This window comes from Silene latifolia, chromosome 7 (assembly GCF_048544455.1).
Source record: "Silene latifolia isolate original U9 population chromosome 7, ASM4854445v1, whole genome shotgun sequence".
In the NCBI taxonomy this organism is placed as follows: domain Eukaryota; kingdom Viridiplantae; phylum Streptophyta; class Magnoliopsida; order Caryophyllales; family Caryophyllaceae; genus Silene; species Silene latifolia.
The window spans coordinates 23,767,312-23,784,838 of NC_133532.1; the positions used below are offsets into that span (position 1 = coordinate 23,767,312).

Below are 17,527 nucleotides of genomic sequence, written 5' to 3' on the forward strand. Positions count from 1 at the left end.
AGCCTTGTCAATTTTGCAAATCTCTACAATCAAAAACCAAAGAATTATTATCAACTGTTATAGTATTACTCTAATAGAAATTCAGAATCATTGATATTGTTCTAGTTTTGCTTGTTTCTTGTTATATTATTAGCAAAATGTAATTGGTGGAGATGCAACTTTAAACTCCGGTATGTTTGACGATTCACCGCTGCCACGAATTTGATGACCCCACAACCACCCCTTCAAGAACACTACATTAATATCAACCTAAAACCTAATTATAAAAAAAAACCCTTTTATTAATTAAATCAATTAAAAGATGGTATTAATAAAATTATTGATAAAACGGAGAAATTATGTGTGGTATGTTCGAATTACGATCCAAATTGTCGAGTTATTAATGAATTGGTTAGGTTTGTGAGAGAGGGAGGAGGGAGATAACTCTTCTAGGTCTTTTTTATGATGAAGGGTAATTACGGTATATTAGGACAAAATGTGCGAGACTTAGTAAAAGAGCGTGCGGAATTTAGCAATTGCGAAAAAAAAAGTGATACAATAGAGAATACATAAATAATGTCCAAGTTTGATATTAACAGTATTTATTTAAATAAAGTTGAACCGCACTTAATTTCAACAGTATTTATTTAAATAAAGTTGAACCGCACTTAATTTCAAATGAAGATGGACACTTGGACAAAATAAAATGAGCTGGACAAAGGTATGGGCCGCCCCGACCCTACCTCGGACTGATTTTTGATTAACCAACCCGCCAACCTAGTTCGCCCCACCACTCGGGTTGTGCCCAGGCTTCAGTTTTTGGGGCGCCACCTACTTAGCCCACAAAAACCATAAAAAAAAAAGCCATGCCCAACAAGCCCGGTAAATTATACCATGCACCCAGGAGTATGGTGCATGGTACTCTCTCCTTTAAACTTTTCTTATAATAAATAGTTATTAAATTTAATAAATTATAAAATTATAAAAAATATATCATTATTCATAATTTTTATTTCTCTACGAATAGAGATCATATTTGATATATTTTGTTATTTATTTTAATTTTTCTCATATATTCACATCACGTAACTGACATATTCATATCATATCACATAATTATTTTTATTCCTTTAAATTATTTTGTATTATGCGGTTTTGATATGGAATAAAACGTTCAAGATCGTCATTGTTCAATATATTTGAACAAATAGAGTCATATTCACTAAACTATAAAACCATATTCACTAAACTAAAAGTGAATATAACGATGAGCATGAGATGAATCATCGACTCTGTTTTGTCGTATATTCACTAAACTAAAAGTGAATATAATAGTGTTATATTGTGAATATCACACTATAAAGCGCATATTCATTATACAACATTGTCATATTCACTAAAATTAAAGTGAATATGATAGTGTCATATCATGAATGCATTATTACAAACACAAAACACTTAAATTGAATATGATAGTGGTGACTACTTCTTATAATTGGAAGTTAAATTTTTGTTTTTTTTTTAAAAAAAAAAAAGAAAAAAAAAAGGAAGAAGTTGAGGATGAGTGAGGAGTGGGGGAGTGGGAGGGAGTATAGAGTATCCTACACATGGGTGTAGGATATAAGAATTGCATCAAGCCCGCCTCCTTAAGGGCTTGTCTAATTGTCTTGTGCCAAGCTTCAGATAACAGGGTCTGGCCTAGCCTGACCCGCTACCTCACATGGACCAATCTCGAGTCAAAGTTACTAGGCACAGCCCGGTCCAATGTCCAACTCTAGCTTAGCTATACAAAATTTGAATTGAATGCAATTCCAAAGAGAAGTTTCACATTAGTTAGTTAAGAGATCGTAACCTAAATATTGAGTTAAAATTCCCCTGTACAATACTTTAAGGTCCAAATTTGCCCTCTTTGTATTTTATTAAGGGTAAATTGATATCTTATACCTAAGATAACACACATTTTTGAATTTTATACCTTAGATAATTTTCTTTTAAAACTTATACCTAAAATCCTATTTTTTTCCTAACTATATACCAAATCTCAGATAATGACATAAATTGACGGTTTTGCCCTTATTAATTATTAACCCACACCTCCCAAATATTAACCCCTAATCTCTCTCATCCATAGCACACCCCGCCCCCACCGCCATCACCACGACCGACATCCTCCCCCGCTGACACCACCACCGATTTCAGACTACCATCATAAATGTCCTCCCGCCGACGAGTGTTCTCAGTGCCATCCGTTAAACACCCACAACCTGTCAAAACCCAAACCCACAACATCCATCTATACCACGAACTTAAACCAACAATCAGCACCACCCTCACCTACAAAACAACCCCAAACCCACAACCCCCACGTTACCCCACCGCTGTCACATCACCCATCACAACACCTTCCCGCCCCATCCACGCGTTACCTTTTGAGCTCGCCAAAAACTCAACAACCCAAAGCTCTTAGCACCATTATCTACCCTATCACGCACTACCCCACCACCGAAACCCCTCCCCCACCCTTACAAATATCGGATCTGGTGTATTTAAGTATATGGGAGGGTTATCTTGGATAAGGGGATGATGGTCATTTTTTGGGGATTCGATGGGGATGGCGAGGGACTACGCCGAGGGTAGGTCATACGGGCAGCGATGCCGATGTGGCACTTGTGGTGGCAGCCGGTGGTGGTACCGGCCGGGGAAGAGGTGAGTTGTGGTATGGTAATGGGGTTTATGTGGTTAATGTAGATCTTTAATGGGTTAATGTGGTAGGGATATGTAATTAGTAAGAGCAAAAGATGGTGATGGATAAATTAGTAAAGGCAAAATGGGGAATTTGTAAGATTTGGTATTGAGTAAGTAAAAAATGAGGATCTTAGGTATAAAATTTGAAAAAGTGACTTTATATAAGGTATAAGTTATCAATTTACCCTTTTATTAATGATCTTGTGCCGTCCATTACACTTGGAAAATTTGGAGATATTTTAGGACGAACATGGTAAAAATTATGTACCGATGCAGTTACTACTTACTACACAAACAAGAACTTCACTAGACATGGAAGTTTTTCAGTACAACAAAATGCTCCATCTTTTTACAGCAGTTAGCATGAGAGTAAATCTCATGAAAGCTCCTTTGCCATCAACAATACCTTGAATGGAGCTCCATATGATATCTGATCTACATCATGAACTACCACTTATACTTGAAATCTACTTGAAGAACGTACCGCATCCTTATCTGATCCACATTGTAAACTATGTACTCATTGTACAGTAGACCACCCTGAAAGCAGAACATACACATTGTAAGAGGCAAGCATTTGACAGCAAATTGTTGTATAAGACGACAAAATTCGTTATCTGCAATGAAGTTTAGTGTACGCAAAATACAAGCATTTGACGTGCAATAAAACTGCACGTTATTTACAAAATTCGTCATCAAGGAACTCAGTTGTTGCTGAAAAATAATTTATAGGGATCTTCGTGTAATTAACATTTGGTTTTGCAATTTTGAGTGTAAAACCACCTTACAAGGGACACACTAACCTTCCCATTTTTCGACTGAACTGGATTCCCCAAAGGAACGACAACACCGTCATCAAGGACCTTGGATTTAGAGAGATCTGGTGCAGTGCCGCCAACTCCCTTTGTACTGATGCATATAATTGTTAACAAGATTGAGAATAGTTAGGTTGCATAATATTCCGGACAAGGACCTACTAACAACACCATAGGCGCATGACACTAAAACATTTCATTTCAGGCCAAAACACGGAAATTTTCAAAAGAAAAAGATACTCATCCGAACTTGACACTTGCAACCAAGTTTGAGTAGCATGTATGATAATGCCAAAAGTGAGAACAATAGTTAGTCAAGAAACAACTTTGGTTTTAGAGCTTTGATGTGCTTTCGTAAATAATCACTTCCTGAACTTTGGTACTAAATGCAACAAGGGAAACAGGTAGATAATAGAATCTTAAGGATAGATAATTCCAATGTGTGTACGCTCTCTTTTGTTTTACATATCCAGAAGGGCCTACGGCACTGCAGAGTTACAATACACGGGTTCTCACAGTCCCACTAGTTTCCATATGCCTGCTAATCAAATTGAACATCACACAGCACATTATTACAGACAGTAGAAACAGTCGCACCTTAACTTTCCAGGCGGCAGCTTATCTGCATCATAATTTGCATATTGGAGTTCTTCCATCTCGCCTAACGCAACCTGACAAAGCATGCAGAACAGTTTCATCAGTCCACAAGATTTATTAGGAACTACACTTAGAAGTGCTAGATGAACCATCTCAACCAAAACCTTAAGGTGATGGTTGAGGCCCAACTATTATAATTATTCCTATTAAGAAGTATATGCTAAAACGAAACATGTCATCTGAAAAACACTACAAAAGGTAGTTTAGGGGGCATGCTTTTAAAGTAAATCAAATTGGCTAGTTAACCCTTGGTTTGGATTGAAAAACCAAGAGAAAGAGAGGGGAGGAGGAATGGACCAATGCCATTTTCCTTCCAAATCCTACGTTGGAATTTTTTTGATTAGGCTTAAAAAGGCTTTGTTAGAAGAAAGGCGTGAAGGATATGAAGGAATTGGATATGTCTCTCCCCTCAATGTACCTCCAAACACACTTGCTAACCAAACAAGATATATTGCCCCTCTCTATCCCATGCCCTCCCTTTTCCCTCTAATTCCTTCCATTCAAAGTTCAAACAAAGCTTAAGGCAGAGGCACGGTATTAAATCTCAGTTTTGGCCTTGATCTCATTCCATTGTGACATAAATGCGGCCAATACAGCCTCAAAATATGGTCGTGCCAATGTTCACAACTTAGGTCATATGCTGTGTGCCTGCGTCCCAGCCAAGATTTAACACCAAGGGCATAGGAACTAATATTGAGTTTATGAAATTTATCTAGGCAAAACCAGATTCAGGAGATTAGGGTATTAGCAAGGTATGAAAACTGTTTCAAGTGAAATGAACTCTAGAGTATTCCAAACGGTCCGAAATACCAAGATTAATTCAACTTAAAAAAAAAAATGTAATAGGCATATCTACCCAAGCTACTATCTGTAGACCATAGAAAAGGATTTAAACATAATAAGCATAATCTACCTCACACAACAGGAGCACACCAGACGGAGAAGTGGAACTTGAGCAGCAGTAGTTTGCACTCTTAGAGAACATGTCCGCAAAATAAACTCCTTTCCCAAACATATACCCTGTTACGGGTGCTTCTGGTGGCGCAATACGTAACCCTGAATATAGATGCAAGAATTATTTATAGAATCAACTCTGAAGAACACAAGAGTACATAGTTTTCCACCTATTACATTAGCTAGTTGTTTACCTTGAGACAAAATCCCAGTCCAGTTGGTCAAACGAGAGCCATGCCACAGGAGCATTCTATTTTTGGTACTAACAAACTGGGGTAAATAGTAAAGAAACAGATCAGAGTGAAGGAAAAGATAAAACTTCAGTGAGTCTTGTGTAAGACGGTCTCACATCAGTCATATGTGGGACACAAACCAAATCTTCATGCATTCCCCGTTTACTTGTGGAGTTCATGGGTTAGTATCACATGTCACTATGAAGACATCTCATAGAAGTCGTTGTGTTTGGGTCATATATTATAAAACCGCATATGGACACCAATAATAGAACAGCTTACCGGTTTAAAGCGTTCGTGTTCGGCTTCTCTTGACACCTTAAACACTTGAACAATTTCTACTGTATAGCCAGAATGTGTTTTAGCGTGTGTATTCTTCATATACATGTCAATCTGAAAAGAAAAAAAAAAAAAACAGAAAACTTATTACTCACTAGCTAGCAATTTTTCAAACCCACGATCTTTTAACTGCTAAGTAACATCGTTGCTGGTAGCCTAATACCTCGGAAACATTGTAGCAGCCATCAATATAGGCAGGATCATTGGAGCACAAACATACTTACCTCCGTCCAAAAAAAATATAGTTCTTTTTTATCGTGGCTCATTTTAAGATAGCGATGGAGAACATTCAAAATGTCCTGTACTAGGTAGAAATGTTGTTTTCTCATTGAAATCTCCCAACTTGTTTCTTTTTTATTGAGGTTAATATGAAAACTGTTAAATGTTTTAACCTAATGAGTAGGTTACATTGGAACAAACCAATATGGAAAGATGAGAAACTTTTTACGAGGTCGAGGGTTGTTGCACATTTACAATCAAGATGCATGTTTTGAGAAGAACACCAGTCATAATGTCATAGACACCAATAATCACTTTTTCCGACTTTGCGTTGCACGGGTAGAAACTAACAGCTCAGCTGATGATAGAAATTGTTGCTGGAAATCATCCATATATAATTCTAATTGTTGTCTCAGCAACACCAATACATCCAAATTTATAAAGGAAATGTCATCAAATTCAGGGAATATTATGAGCATCAAAGAAATATTGATGATGGCTTACCATGGAAAACTCTTCTGAGCCATTGTCTACTGGTACCAGTTCACAATTGAGTCTTTCATATTGAGCATATAATGGATCGTCCTGCAAATATAATAGAGCATATTATTATTACGATATTCTTATTTAGAGGTAAGTGAAACAGTCTTTTTCTATTATAGAGAAACAAGGAGTAATATTATAGAAAGAAAATATGCATAAGAGAATGGCAATGACAAAGGACATCTATGTATAAAAGCAGCAAATACCACTAGTGTAAAAGATATAGGACACGAACATACCTGCATTCCGACACCTTCACTCAACAATTTTGTTGCAAGTTCAATTTGACCAAGAGCCTCAACCTTTAAAAGAAAAGCAACTGAGTTACTTAATGACAAAAGGAAAAAAAAAGATTTCATATCGAAAACTAGTAATTTCATTACTTCAATAATAAACTTTTCTGCAACCAAATCCCCAAGGCAATAAGTAAAAACATAAGTTAATCAGAACTTTAAAAAGTTACCATTTCCAGCTTGGCTTTTAGTTTCTGAGGCGTGTCAATGACAAATTCACCTGCAAGCAATTGCATATGTTAGATGGGAACTTATCCATACCTACACTCTACGGGCGACATGGCCACTAATTGATAAAAATCCACGAAACATTAAAAAATGGAGAGCAAGACAATGAAATTAGCAATGTTACAACCAAATGCTAAGCTGGTTATTGCAGACAACGAAGGGTCGGATATACTCAACCTTGCCCGCATGTTCAAAATATAAAGAGAGTGTTTAAGTATGCCCCATAATGAAATTGCATTCAGAATGGCGTCGACAAAACGTTACTTCACAATATAAGAAGTGCGAGAATTATAGTGTGCCCGTCAGAATTGTTCCATCAAATTACAAAGCTAAACAATATTGAGTCTTTAGCTCCATTGGAAAACGCAAAAGACCATGACATCAAATGCTAAATATTTAGAACCATTGTGCTCCATAAGAAAACAACTTACGCATCTTTTTAAACCCAAAATCATGAGGAATAACTGTATAGAACTCCCTGCAATGAAAAGCATTTTAAATAATTAGAAGCTCGTGAAAGGTTGCATTTGACAGAAGTATAAAAAGAGAGAAATATTAGAAACCTGCGGAAAGCATATGTAACAGGCACCAGAGGTAAAATACTAAAGAACAGTAAATACGCACCCACTTAGTTGTTCAAGTAGTTTTCGGTTGGATTGCCCCATGACATCAGCAATCTGCTTTAAGACGCCATAACCCTACATAAAGAGAAAAATGATGAGCCACCACACATCAAGGATGTGACAGAAAACAGTATGCAGAGAATATTTTGTAACAGGATTGTGTTTCATATCAAATGAGGCAATTGATTAGCAACATGCTAAACCCATAAGACTATCGATTCAAGTATTCAAGACCAATAGTCAACTCAAAAGCTTTTAAAGACTAAAATATAAATAAGGAGCATTATAATGAATGTCTTTCTCTTCTGCTTAGGGTTATCTGCCATACACTCCTATAATGAAGAATAGACTTCACTTCATGCAACCTTAAGATTCTACCTAAGTTCATCCTGCATTCACCTAAGATGTATAAGGAGTATTTCTTTAATTTATGATAATGTCCTATGAATTAGTCAACAAAGGAATTTGAATCCCCGCCCGATATGGAGAACCCTGTAGATGCCAGACAGCTACTCCAAATCCTTGAGGCACCCCAATCACAGGTTAGCGTGCCCTAATAACAAGAGAAAATTATATATGTACCTTCAAAATTGTTGACTTGCTTAACTTTCCAAGAGGTAACTTTTCCGCATTGTAACCTGAATACAAAAATTGCAAAACAGATAGTATTTAAAAAGGGCTGAGAAAAACAAAAAAAAGTCTCATATGGCGGTATATGTCATAAAATTTGTCATCCCTACATCGTCTGTCAAAACAATATCAAATAATAATATACGCATAGAAAGAGCCAGTCAACATCCGCCCATACAAACATGAGAAAGGAACACCGACATTCACATCTACATAATCTTAGAAACTACACAATGTATGGATGTTATAGTACTTTGTTTCAAACTTACAGCGGAAATAGCACAAAAGAAAAATCTCCAAAAAGATACTGACCAATTTCCATCATTTGCTGCTTCATCATGCCAATGTTGCAGATAAGGGAGATGAATTTTGCAATGCGTGACTCAAGTTTGGTTTCCGTAGGTTGAACTTCTGTGCAAGAAGCGGAGGGCTTTGCCTGGTCCTAAAAGTGATCACAAAAGTTAAAATGCAAAATCATAAAACATTTTAAAACTAACCATCACTAGTCTTGAGATAATATACATCTAAGGAGTGCTGTGAGTCTGTGACTACAAAGAACTACTCTTTTCAATTACTTATCAACAAAATCAAAGCATTTTAGTAATACCGGTAGAAGCAAGTTTTATAGTTTAAAATAAGATTTTAACTAAAACGAGGTACAAATAAAAATAATACTCTTGAAGAAAACTAATACCTATGTATCTAGCTGTTGAATATACCTGATCCTTTTCACTGTAGTCCATTTCCAACCAAGTGTAAGCCTTAGGATAGGAAACAAAATCTTTTCTATCGGACCAATCATTTTTCGTCTTGGCCAGAAACTTCTGCTTAAACTCTTCAGTAGCAGAAGATTGACAAGAATATGGCCCAAATAACTTATCTTGGCCCTTTACACCTACTCTCCCCCATCTGGTATATACCATGTATAAGCCACCACCATCAGCTTCTGCTCATTGTGAGAAAGCAAGTGAAGGGTAAGTAAAAGAACTTTAAGCATCAGGCATCAGCGGTAAGAAAAAAGTGTATTTATAGGTTAAACCCGTTAAAACATTTATCATTTGTGAATGACATTAAGATAACTTAAAACTTTAAAAGTACCAAGAATGACATAGCTAAATCCGCCACATACTGTTCCGGTGTCACCTGATTCAGTTGCTACGTTGCTTCATTTGGAGGCAGCCGAAGCATGATTATTGACTATGCATTTTGCCTTTTAGTTCCCCCAGGCCCCAACCATTACCCTCTACTATATTCGCTTTTTATGCCAATGTGCTCATGTAAAATAAAGGAGTTTTAAGTGACTAAATCAAGATAACAATACCTCCCACCGATCTCATAATAAAAATACAGAAAGGAATACACATACCAAGAGCTTGAATCACATAGAACTTGTTGTTGTTGTCCCCTACATTTGTCTGGTTCAACATCGCATCATATATTTCATCTCCCTATACCCTCAAAAGAGATAGCTGTTAGAACTACCACTTCTAAAACATGGTAGTGATTTTTTAAAATGACGAGTATGACATTATTAAAAAAACAAAATTAAGAGGGCTATAAATTGAGAGATACCACTTCTAAAACATGGTAGTGGTGTTTTATATTGTCAGGAAGCCATTGATCCAACACCGCTGAACCTTTCTTTGTGGCTGTCACCACTTTCTCCTTCTTAACCTCTTCCACTACCTTGTCCGCTTGCTTTCCATCTGCTGCTTCTCCATTATCTTAGCACACACCAACATGGAAGTACTTACTCATTGAACATCAAATGCAACAAACATATGTATGCCACATTTCCGTTGTGTTACTCTAAGTGACAATTCTAATATGTGGTACAATGGACATCATTTCCTACCACCTATATTTCGGAAACCTGTTGAAATGTTCCTAGTATGATAAGTTTGCCTAAGTGAGTGTCTCATGCTGACAATATTATTTGTTGAAAAGCTCCTATCACAGAAGGTAAACAGGTGCTCGCGTACTTGGTCATAGAGCTCCATCACTATGATCATCAACATCAGATAACCTATTGAAAATCAGTCACTAACTAGTTACAATTCCCTCAAAACTTGTTAAATAGAAGTTCAAGGACAAGAGGGGACACCGTCAATTTCCTTCCAAAACCTCCCAACGTCTGCACAAAGGATAATGGACCCCTCAATTTACGTCTTACAGAACTTACGAAACAATAACAAAAAAATCCCTCCTTTTTCTGTTCATTCTCTCCTTTTCCCTTCAAATTACTCCTTCCAAACACGGCCTTCACTTGCCCATATACTTGAAACTCACATTGCCATAAGCGACTAACATTCTAACAATCCAATACGCAAGGAGTAATACACTAATACTATAACATTTCACCATTGTTACTCCCTTTGCTTAAACCATTTCAGTAACTAATTCAAATTTCCCTTCACAGTTGGCTTCGATAAAAGCTGGGGAGGGGACGGCGACATGCTATTTTCCTCGCAAAACCATTCTTTATTGGACGGATTTTAATTTATCTTACATCAAGAAAAATGAATCACTCAATTTCCGCCCTACCTCACTTAATCAACCAAAACAACACAAATTCCTCAGTCCAAACACGCCCTTAACTTGACCTTTTAGTTGAAACTAACATTGTTAACCTACAACTTGCCATAACATTTCACCATTGTTATATCTCACTCCAAAACTAAGCTACAATCAAACCAATAAATCACAACACAAAGCAAACACAACAAAACTAAACATTAGCAAATTATTCAAATAGCAAACAAATTCATACCATCAACAGTGTCAACAGCAGTACAAAGCCTCTCAACAAGCTCCTTCTTAGTGCCACTAGTCGAAACGCCTCGATTCGACGCTTCTTTCCGCAACTGTATAACACTCATCTTTTGATACCTCTCTCTTTCCTCAATTCCTCCGTCACACTCCTCACTTTCTCTCTCCCTCTTCTCCCCTACCACCACCGCCGTCGCCGTGTCCTCCGCCGCAATCACCGCCGCAGCCTCCGCCGCGGTGTCATTCGCCGATTGTTTGGCCTCTTTTCGAAGCGCGGAATCAAGACGCTTCACCTGAAATAAAACGACAACCGCTGGATGAAACGAGATAAACGATCAGTGAAATGAAGAGAGAGAAATGGAGAGTGGAGAAGGAAGGTACCAAGGTAGGTTTAATGCCGGCAGTGCTGAGGCCGCGTTTGGAGAGCTCGGTACGAAGTTCGTCGACTTTCATGGTGTTGGTACTAGTCGTCGCCATTTTTGTGGAAGAGAGAGAATGTTGTTTGGTTTGGGAGGGAAATAATTAAATTAAAAAGATTTTAAATAAACGGAGAAAAGCTTGCAAGAGAAGGAAGAAAGAGGTAAGTAAGTGGGTGTTTTGTGCTACGCACGTTTGAGTTGTTTGTTTTGATGCCGTAGTTACTCGATTGTGCGTCCTTCAAGACGAGCATATCTGTTTTAATTTTAGTCCGATCAAATGAAATAAGTAAAACAAAAGAAGAAAAAAGAAAAAGATAGATATAACCATTTTAAGAGAGATCAATGGTTAACTGTGACTCTCTGATACGTTTCCAAGTTTGCCAAACCGATAGAAGCAAATTAAGAGAGCGTTAACAAAATATGATTAGTACTGTAAATTTTAGTAGCATGTTTGACTATTAAGTTATACGAGAAATTCTTTTACTCATTGACCCTTGGCAATACACAATTAGCAAATTCTTTAACCATCAAGTTAAATTGACATAACTAAGAAAATTGTTTAGATTATATGACAATTATATTATTTTTATGCATAAATTGAATATATTACAATATTGCTATCAGCAACATACCGTATTGTTTACCAAACACATGAAATTAGTAGATTAATTTGTCAATCTACCATTTAAACTGGAATCTACTAACTTCAATAGATTGTTTACCCAAAGCGTCTTGCTTGTGATGGGATTACAATCTACCATTTAAACTGGAATCTACTAACTTCAATAGATTGTTTACCCAAAGCGCCTTGCTTGTGACGGGTTCTGAAGACCTCTCACAAAAAGGGAGATGGGACAAGGTGAGGCATCCCCCATGTGCTTCCCCCCTCACCTCTCATGGTATTTTGTGAGAGGAAATGGTATCCGTAACAAGCTTGTGACGAATATGAGATTTTGATTTGCTTACCAAACATGGCCAATAAAGTTCCCAACGAAAAATGATCCTTGGTAGGAAAAAACTTAAATGATGGCCAGCTGACTTACACATTTATGTAAATAAATACAATCAGGAGACCAAGAGAGAATATAAAACACAGCCTATGTAGTTTAGTGCCCAGTGTTTCCAGTCTTTAACAAATTGCCTAATTTGTTTGTATCATATGGAGCCTCAATGACGATTAGTGAGCCATAGGAGCAGCAACAGCTATTGATCTCTTTGTCTGCAGGAAACAAACCAAGGATCATGTATAAGACTTCAAGGACTCAACCAACAATTAGTCTCTCTTAAAACGAATATATCCGCCTTTTGATTAAAACGGGTCAAATAGCATATCACTTGCATAGATAAGAAACGAGTTTTTTGTTAATATCTAGGCATTCTGCTTTTGTGTTATCTATGCTATTTGACCTATTTTAAGTTTAAGACGGATATTCCGATCTAAGATCAAATATAGACCAATATCTGGTGAAAGACAATAATAGCTTATCATAAGTTGATAACTGCAGTGTAGAGAAATAGAGAATGGTCTTCTGTCACTAAGACAAAGACCACATAAACTTCCAAGGACATGACTGACATAAGCAAATGAGTATTGGTAACACAAATGGTCAAGTATAAAACGGCCTCTAATTAATACTCCCTCCGTCCCGGTCATTTGTTTACCTATTCCATTTTAGGGTTTCTCGTTGATTTGTTTACCTGTCTATATTAGGTAGGTTTTTTTTATGGGTAATTTGATCAATTATATCCACTTGTCATCCACTAACAACAACCGTAAATGGTCCCCTCCCCTTTCCTTGGTCTTTGTGCCAAAAACAAATGGGGGGGAGTATAATACTCCTTCCATCCCAATTTTATTATCCCTTCTCACTTCAAAATTTATTTCTAAATCATTGTCCCCTTTTCTAATTAGTACTCCTTAATTAAGAAATTTGATTATCCAATATTGCTCCTAAGTAATCAACTACCACCTTCACCACAATATTATTGTTTCAACACTCCTTTATTCGAGGGGTAAAGCATGTAGTTCAACATTTTTCCTTAATCCTCTTAATATAGAAAGGGGGCTATAAAAATGGGATGGAGGGAGTATGAGACTAACTCAATTCAACTACAGTCCGCAAAATGCACAAAATACTTATGTAGGGTGGGGAGTGTTTACCCAAGTATATTTGTAAAGCAACATGTTATTCGACCTAGATACCCCAATAAAAAGATAAATATTTAAATAGATAATAATTATAATATATAGGAGTCTTTAATACGGAGTAGATGATTTAACAATATCTTAGTGTAAAATATCGTAAACCGCTTTACAAAAGACTTTTCTACATAATGCTACCAAGCCTAGATTCAAAATGCGATGAGACAAAGGCTCACGCCTGATGGACAAATAGGGCCCTATTTTTGCAAACAAATTTATATTTTAAAAATATATTTACGGTGCAGCAATAACTTAATAGGATTATATAGATTATAGAGGGCTAGCATGCCAAATTTTAAAAGTTAGGAATAACGTGCAAAACACATGAGCATAGTAAAGGACTCAAAGAAAAAAAAATATGGAACTTGCATAATAGTGAGTTTCACTAGCTATGCTTTATCTACAAGACACACTAATGGCGCATGAGGCCTTCTGGCTAGTGCTCGACCGAGCCTTTGCATTAAGTGCAGCCAAGTTGCGCAGCATTATAAACTAAGCTACCAAAGATCTTGACAAAAAAAATTCCATCAAAATTGCTACAGAAGATATATACCAGGTTGTGAAATGAGGACACAAGAAGTCAAGCATGCACATGAATCCTCATCATCAGGTACTTGCCTGCCACTTCAATAGTTCATCTATGCCCTTGACCATGCTGAATGTTATATGCACCCCAGTTACTAGGTCCAGGAACATATTGAGGATAATTCTCGACACCAGCCTGTGGCTGAGAATCAAAGGGTGATGTATTAGAACGGAACACTAAAATTGCCATTTCAAAACATTTCCAGAGAGCAATGAATGACAACTCACTGGATTCACCCCATAAGCAGCAGGGTATGCATTTGGAGTATATCCAGCTTCAGGGATGCCGTAATTTGCATTGTAACCTGCAGCTGCTGAAAAGAATTTATAGAAAGGGATGTTAGTATTATGGATTAAAACTATTATCTGAATGTGAACACCTATAAAACAAGCTTTGATTCCAGCGCTGGTTTGGTGGGAGAAGAGGCAGAAAACTAGAATGGTTTGAAGACCACAAAGCAGCAAAAGGAAAGCCATGGTTTTCGAGGCACGCTCACGTGAACAGAGCTCTTGGCTATGAGGCATCAGGCGCAAAGCAGAAGTTCACACCTCATGCCCAAGGGGTGCACCATTTTTGCAAGAAAAAAAAAACGTATTTTCAAATATATTGCACATCAGTTCCCCTTTTAGATTTTGAAGAGGACTAATATGTATGAAAGTAATATGAGGCTCCGAAGCCAACTTTATACAGCCATATTTCTATATTCTAACTTGTCGCCCGTAGTAATTTTTGGAAGGCATCACACCGTCACCTAGGGTTTTTTTTGTTAAGGGTTTCAATTTGTCACTTGTCCGGAAGTTTTTGTTGCCAATTTGATAATTTGGCCATAATGAAAGCTATAGCATGATAATTACTACTAGTGCTACTGCTACTTACCAAATCTTTAAGTGCCTACTACGATCAGTTGACACAATGACACAATTACCACTTCAATCTCTTAGAAAATGATGCATGTGCTAATATTCCTAATAAACAGTACAATGCAGGTTGTTTAAAGAGTCCCCCATCCAGATGAAAAGCAAAGACAACTTAGTAAGCAACTCAGTTTTCATCCTCGGCAAGTTAAGTTCTGGTTTCAAAATCATCGAACTGATTATAGACAATTTAATCCAACTTCATTTTGTTTCACTTGGAAACTGCATCTCCGTGTTGGTAAAGCTGCTACATCCCCCTTACACCGCAATTTGGAGACACAACGATAATGTTGTTGTATATACGGAGTAATAGTTTGCCAGAAATGTTATAGGTCCAATAGGTTAAGTCAAGATATACATGCAGGTGTTAACGTTGCAGTTTGTATTCCAAATTTGATGACCCCATACTTTCAGGCTATAAGTTATGGTGGGATTTTGTCAACGTCCAGCAAATAACCTCATGTGTTCGTGTGATAAAACCGTGACCCTCAAGGTCACGTTTTTCTCGTGTGTCTCGCTAATTTCAATCAAATAAAATCCAACCCTTGCTACCTTGGTTACAATAAAAGTTCACATAAAACTACCCTTAAAATTAAAGTGACTTCCGTTTTCGTATCACTTAGTGAGGCTTAAGCCCCAAGTACGTTTGAGGTATCCTTCGAAAACATAAGAAAGAAACAATGGAAAGCTTACGGGTAATAACCAACACACAACCTACCAGCATTGCCAACCGCAGCCGCAGCACGAGCTCTCTTCTCTGCATTAGCAATCTCTGCTCGAAGCTTTTCTAGTTCTCTAGCCATGGAGACCAAATTGCTTTGCATACTTTGTCCTTGTTCATAGCTATCTGCATAGACTTTCTTCTCATATTCAATTGCTGCCCTGCATGCCAAAAGTAAACATTGAAATATTAGCATACAAGACCAGCCACTAGGGTGCTAAAAACCACATAAAGGCTCTTCACATACTTTGCTCGCTCAACTTCTTGTCTCATGTGCTCGATTTCAGCTTTCAAAGCAGGGACTTGTTGGGCATCAGCAGAAGCCCGAGCAGCATCCGAATTCATTACTTGGAGCTGGGCCATGAGCTCTTGCCTAGCAACCGTGAGCTCCTTAATGTCAGCTTGAACCCGCATAAAATCAGCCCTCATTGCATCGACTGAACGAAGATCCATCTCCATCTTGGCAGCTTTATCACAAATCTCTCTCATCTGCATATCCTTCTCCATGTGGAAGGAACTTACAAAATGGTTCATCCGTTGCAACTCATGATGAGCAGCTTCCAACTCCTGCTTCAGCGCAACATGGGTAGCGGCCACTCTTTGGTTATCGACCAGCAAACCCTGAATTTCTTCAAGTTGGAGCCCTAGACGATCCTCAAGGATAGCTGGATGAGGAGGAAGTGATCTAGGGCCACCCATCCCGAATTGTGTTTCACGCATTTCATCAAGAAGTGCAGGGTGAGGAGGCCTCGGACCCCCCATGCTTCTGCCAAATGGAGGTTCCATACCCATTGGAGGTAGCCGACCATGGGACATGTTGTTCATTGGCAAAGGCGGACCACGATTCCTTCCCGCCATTATTTCTACTGTTCTTAAAGTTAACTAAATAGCCTGAGAAATAAAGATACCCTGATGACTAATCATGTAAATTAGAACCCAAGTCAAGCCAAGCCAAGCCATTCTTTTGATACAAAAAAAAACGACGGAAGGGGACGGGAATTGAGCAATATCATAGTCGATCCGAATCCTTCTCGAGTTCGAAAACAGGAGGAAACTAGGATCCCTTCGATTTTCCCCAACCCATTATCTAAACAACACCATACATGGGAAATCATGCCCTTATTTTCCTATCCATACAAATTATCAGTATCATCACAGATTATCTAAATTAAAATTTCTTACTACTTACATTATAACATCACAATTTAGCAAATGATACGTAATTCAATTTGAATAATTATAATTAAACAAATTTGATTGACAAGCTTTATTAGTTTACTTCACACATTATAAATCAATCAATCCAACTTTAATCAACAGGCTACCCTTGAAAACAAATACTCCAACCAACTTTATTCGAACATTAAAATAAAGATTTACAATTATACAAACCCAAATCAACTTTAATTGAAAATTAAACAACTACAAAAATAAAAAATAAAAAATAAAAAGGATTATACGAATGAGAGAGAGAGAGAGACGATATTACCTTGATTGAAAGACGATTTGAACTGGGTTGTTTGGAAATTAGGGTTTGTCGATTTCAGGGATTTGGATCTGTTTGTTGTATAGGGAAGGAGTTAATCATAACTCTCACATGACCTGACTTTGTGACTTGTGTGACTAAGATGTCAATCGCATCACTCGGGTCAATTAT

At 37.4% G+C, this 17,527-nt stretch overlaps 2 protein-coding genes across 5 annotated transcripts; both read right to left on the bottom strand.

Moving 5' to 3' along the window:
* Window positions 1-2,889: 2,889 nt before the first annotated feature.
* Window positions 2,890-11,597, bottom strand: LOC141591956 (poly [ADP-ribose] polymerase 2-like). The gene is made up of 18 exons (XM_074412479.1): window positions 11,409-11,597; window positions 11,029-11,320; window positions 9,831-9,982; window positions 9,625-9,706; window positions 8,978-9,204; window positions 8,571-8,700; window positions 8,211-8,266; window positions 7,630-7,703; window positions 7,437-7,483; window positions 6,948-6,997; window positions 6,724-6,786; window positions 6,446-6,526; window positions 5,666-5,776; window positions 5,345-5,420; window positions 5,110-5,252; window positions 4,137-4,210; window positions 3,528-3,633; window positions 2,890-3,264 (listed from the first exon to the last, which is right to left on the bottom strand). The coding sequence occupies exons 1-18, from the start codon at window positions 11,502-11,504 to the stop codon at window positions 3,172-3,174; spliced, it is 1,953 nt and encodes a 650-aa protein (XP_074268580.1). The 5' UTR covers window positions 11,505-11,597; the 3' UTR covers window positions 2,890-3,171.
* Window positions 11,598-12,383: 786 nt separating this feature from the next.
* LOC141591957 (protein FLX-like 1) lies at window positions 12,384-17,527 on the bottom strand. Of its 4 annotated transcripts, none has more exons than XR_012521007.1 (6): window positions 17,360-17,527; window positions 16,118-16,761; window positions 15,868-16,031; window positions 14,463-14,548; window positions 14,203-14,376; window positions 12,384-12,665 (listed from the first exon to the last, which is right to left on the bottom strand). XR_012521007.1 is itself a non-coding variant. In XM_074412480.1 (6 exons), exons 2-5 carry the CDS (start codon window positions 16,726-16,728, stop codon window positions 14,284-14,286), a joined length of 954 nt encoding a protein of 317 aa, XP_074268581.1. In that variant the 5' UTR covers window positions 16,729-16,761; window positions 17,360-17,493; the 3' UTR covers window positions 12,384-12,665; window positions 14,268-14,283. The 4 variants fall into 4 exon arrangements, 1 of the variants encoding a protein (XP_074268581.1); XR_012521008.1 differs by having other exon boundaries at window positions 16,118-16,779; XR_012521009.1 differs by having other exon boundaries at window positions 14,463-14,545; window positions 17,360-17,493.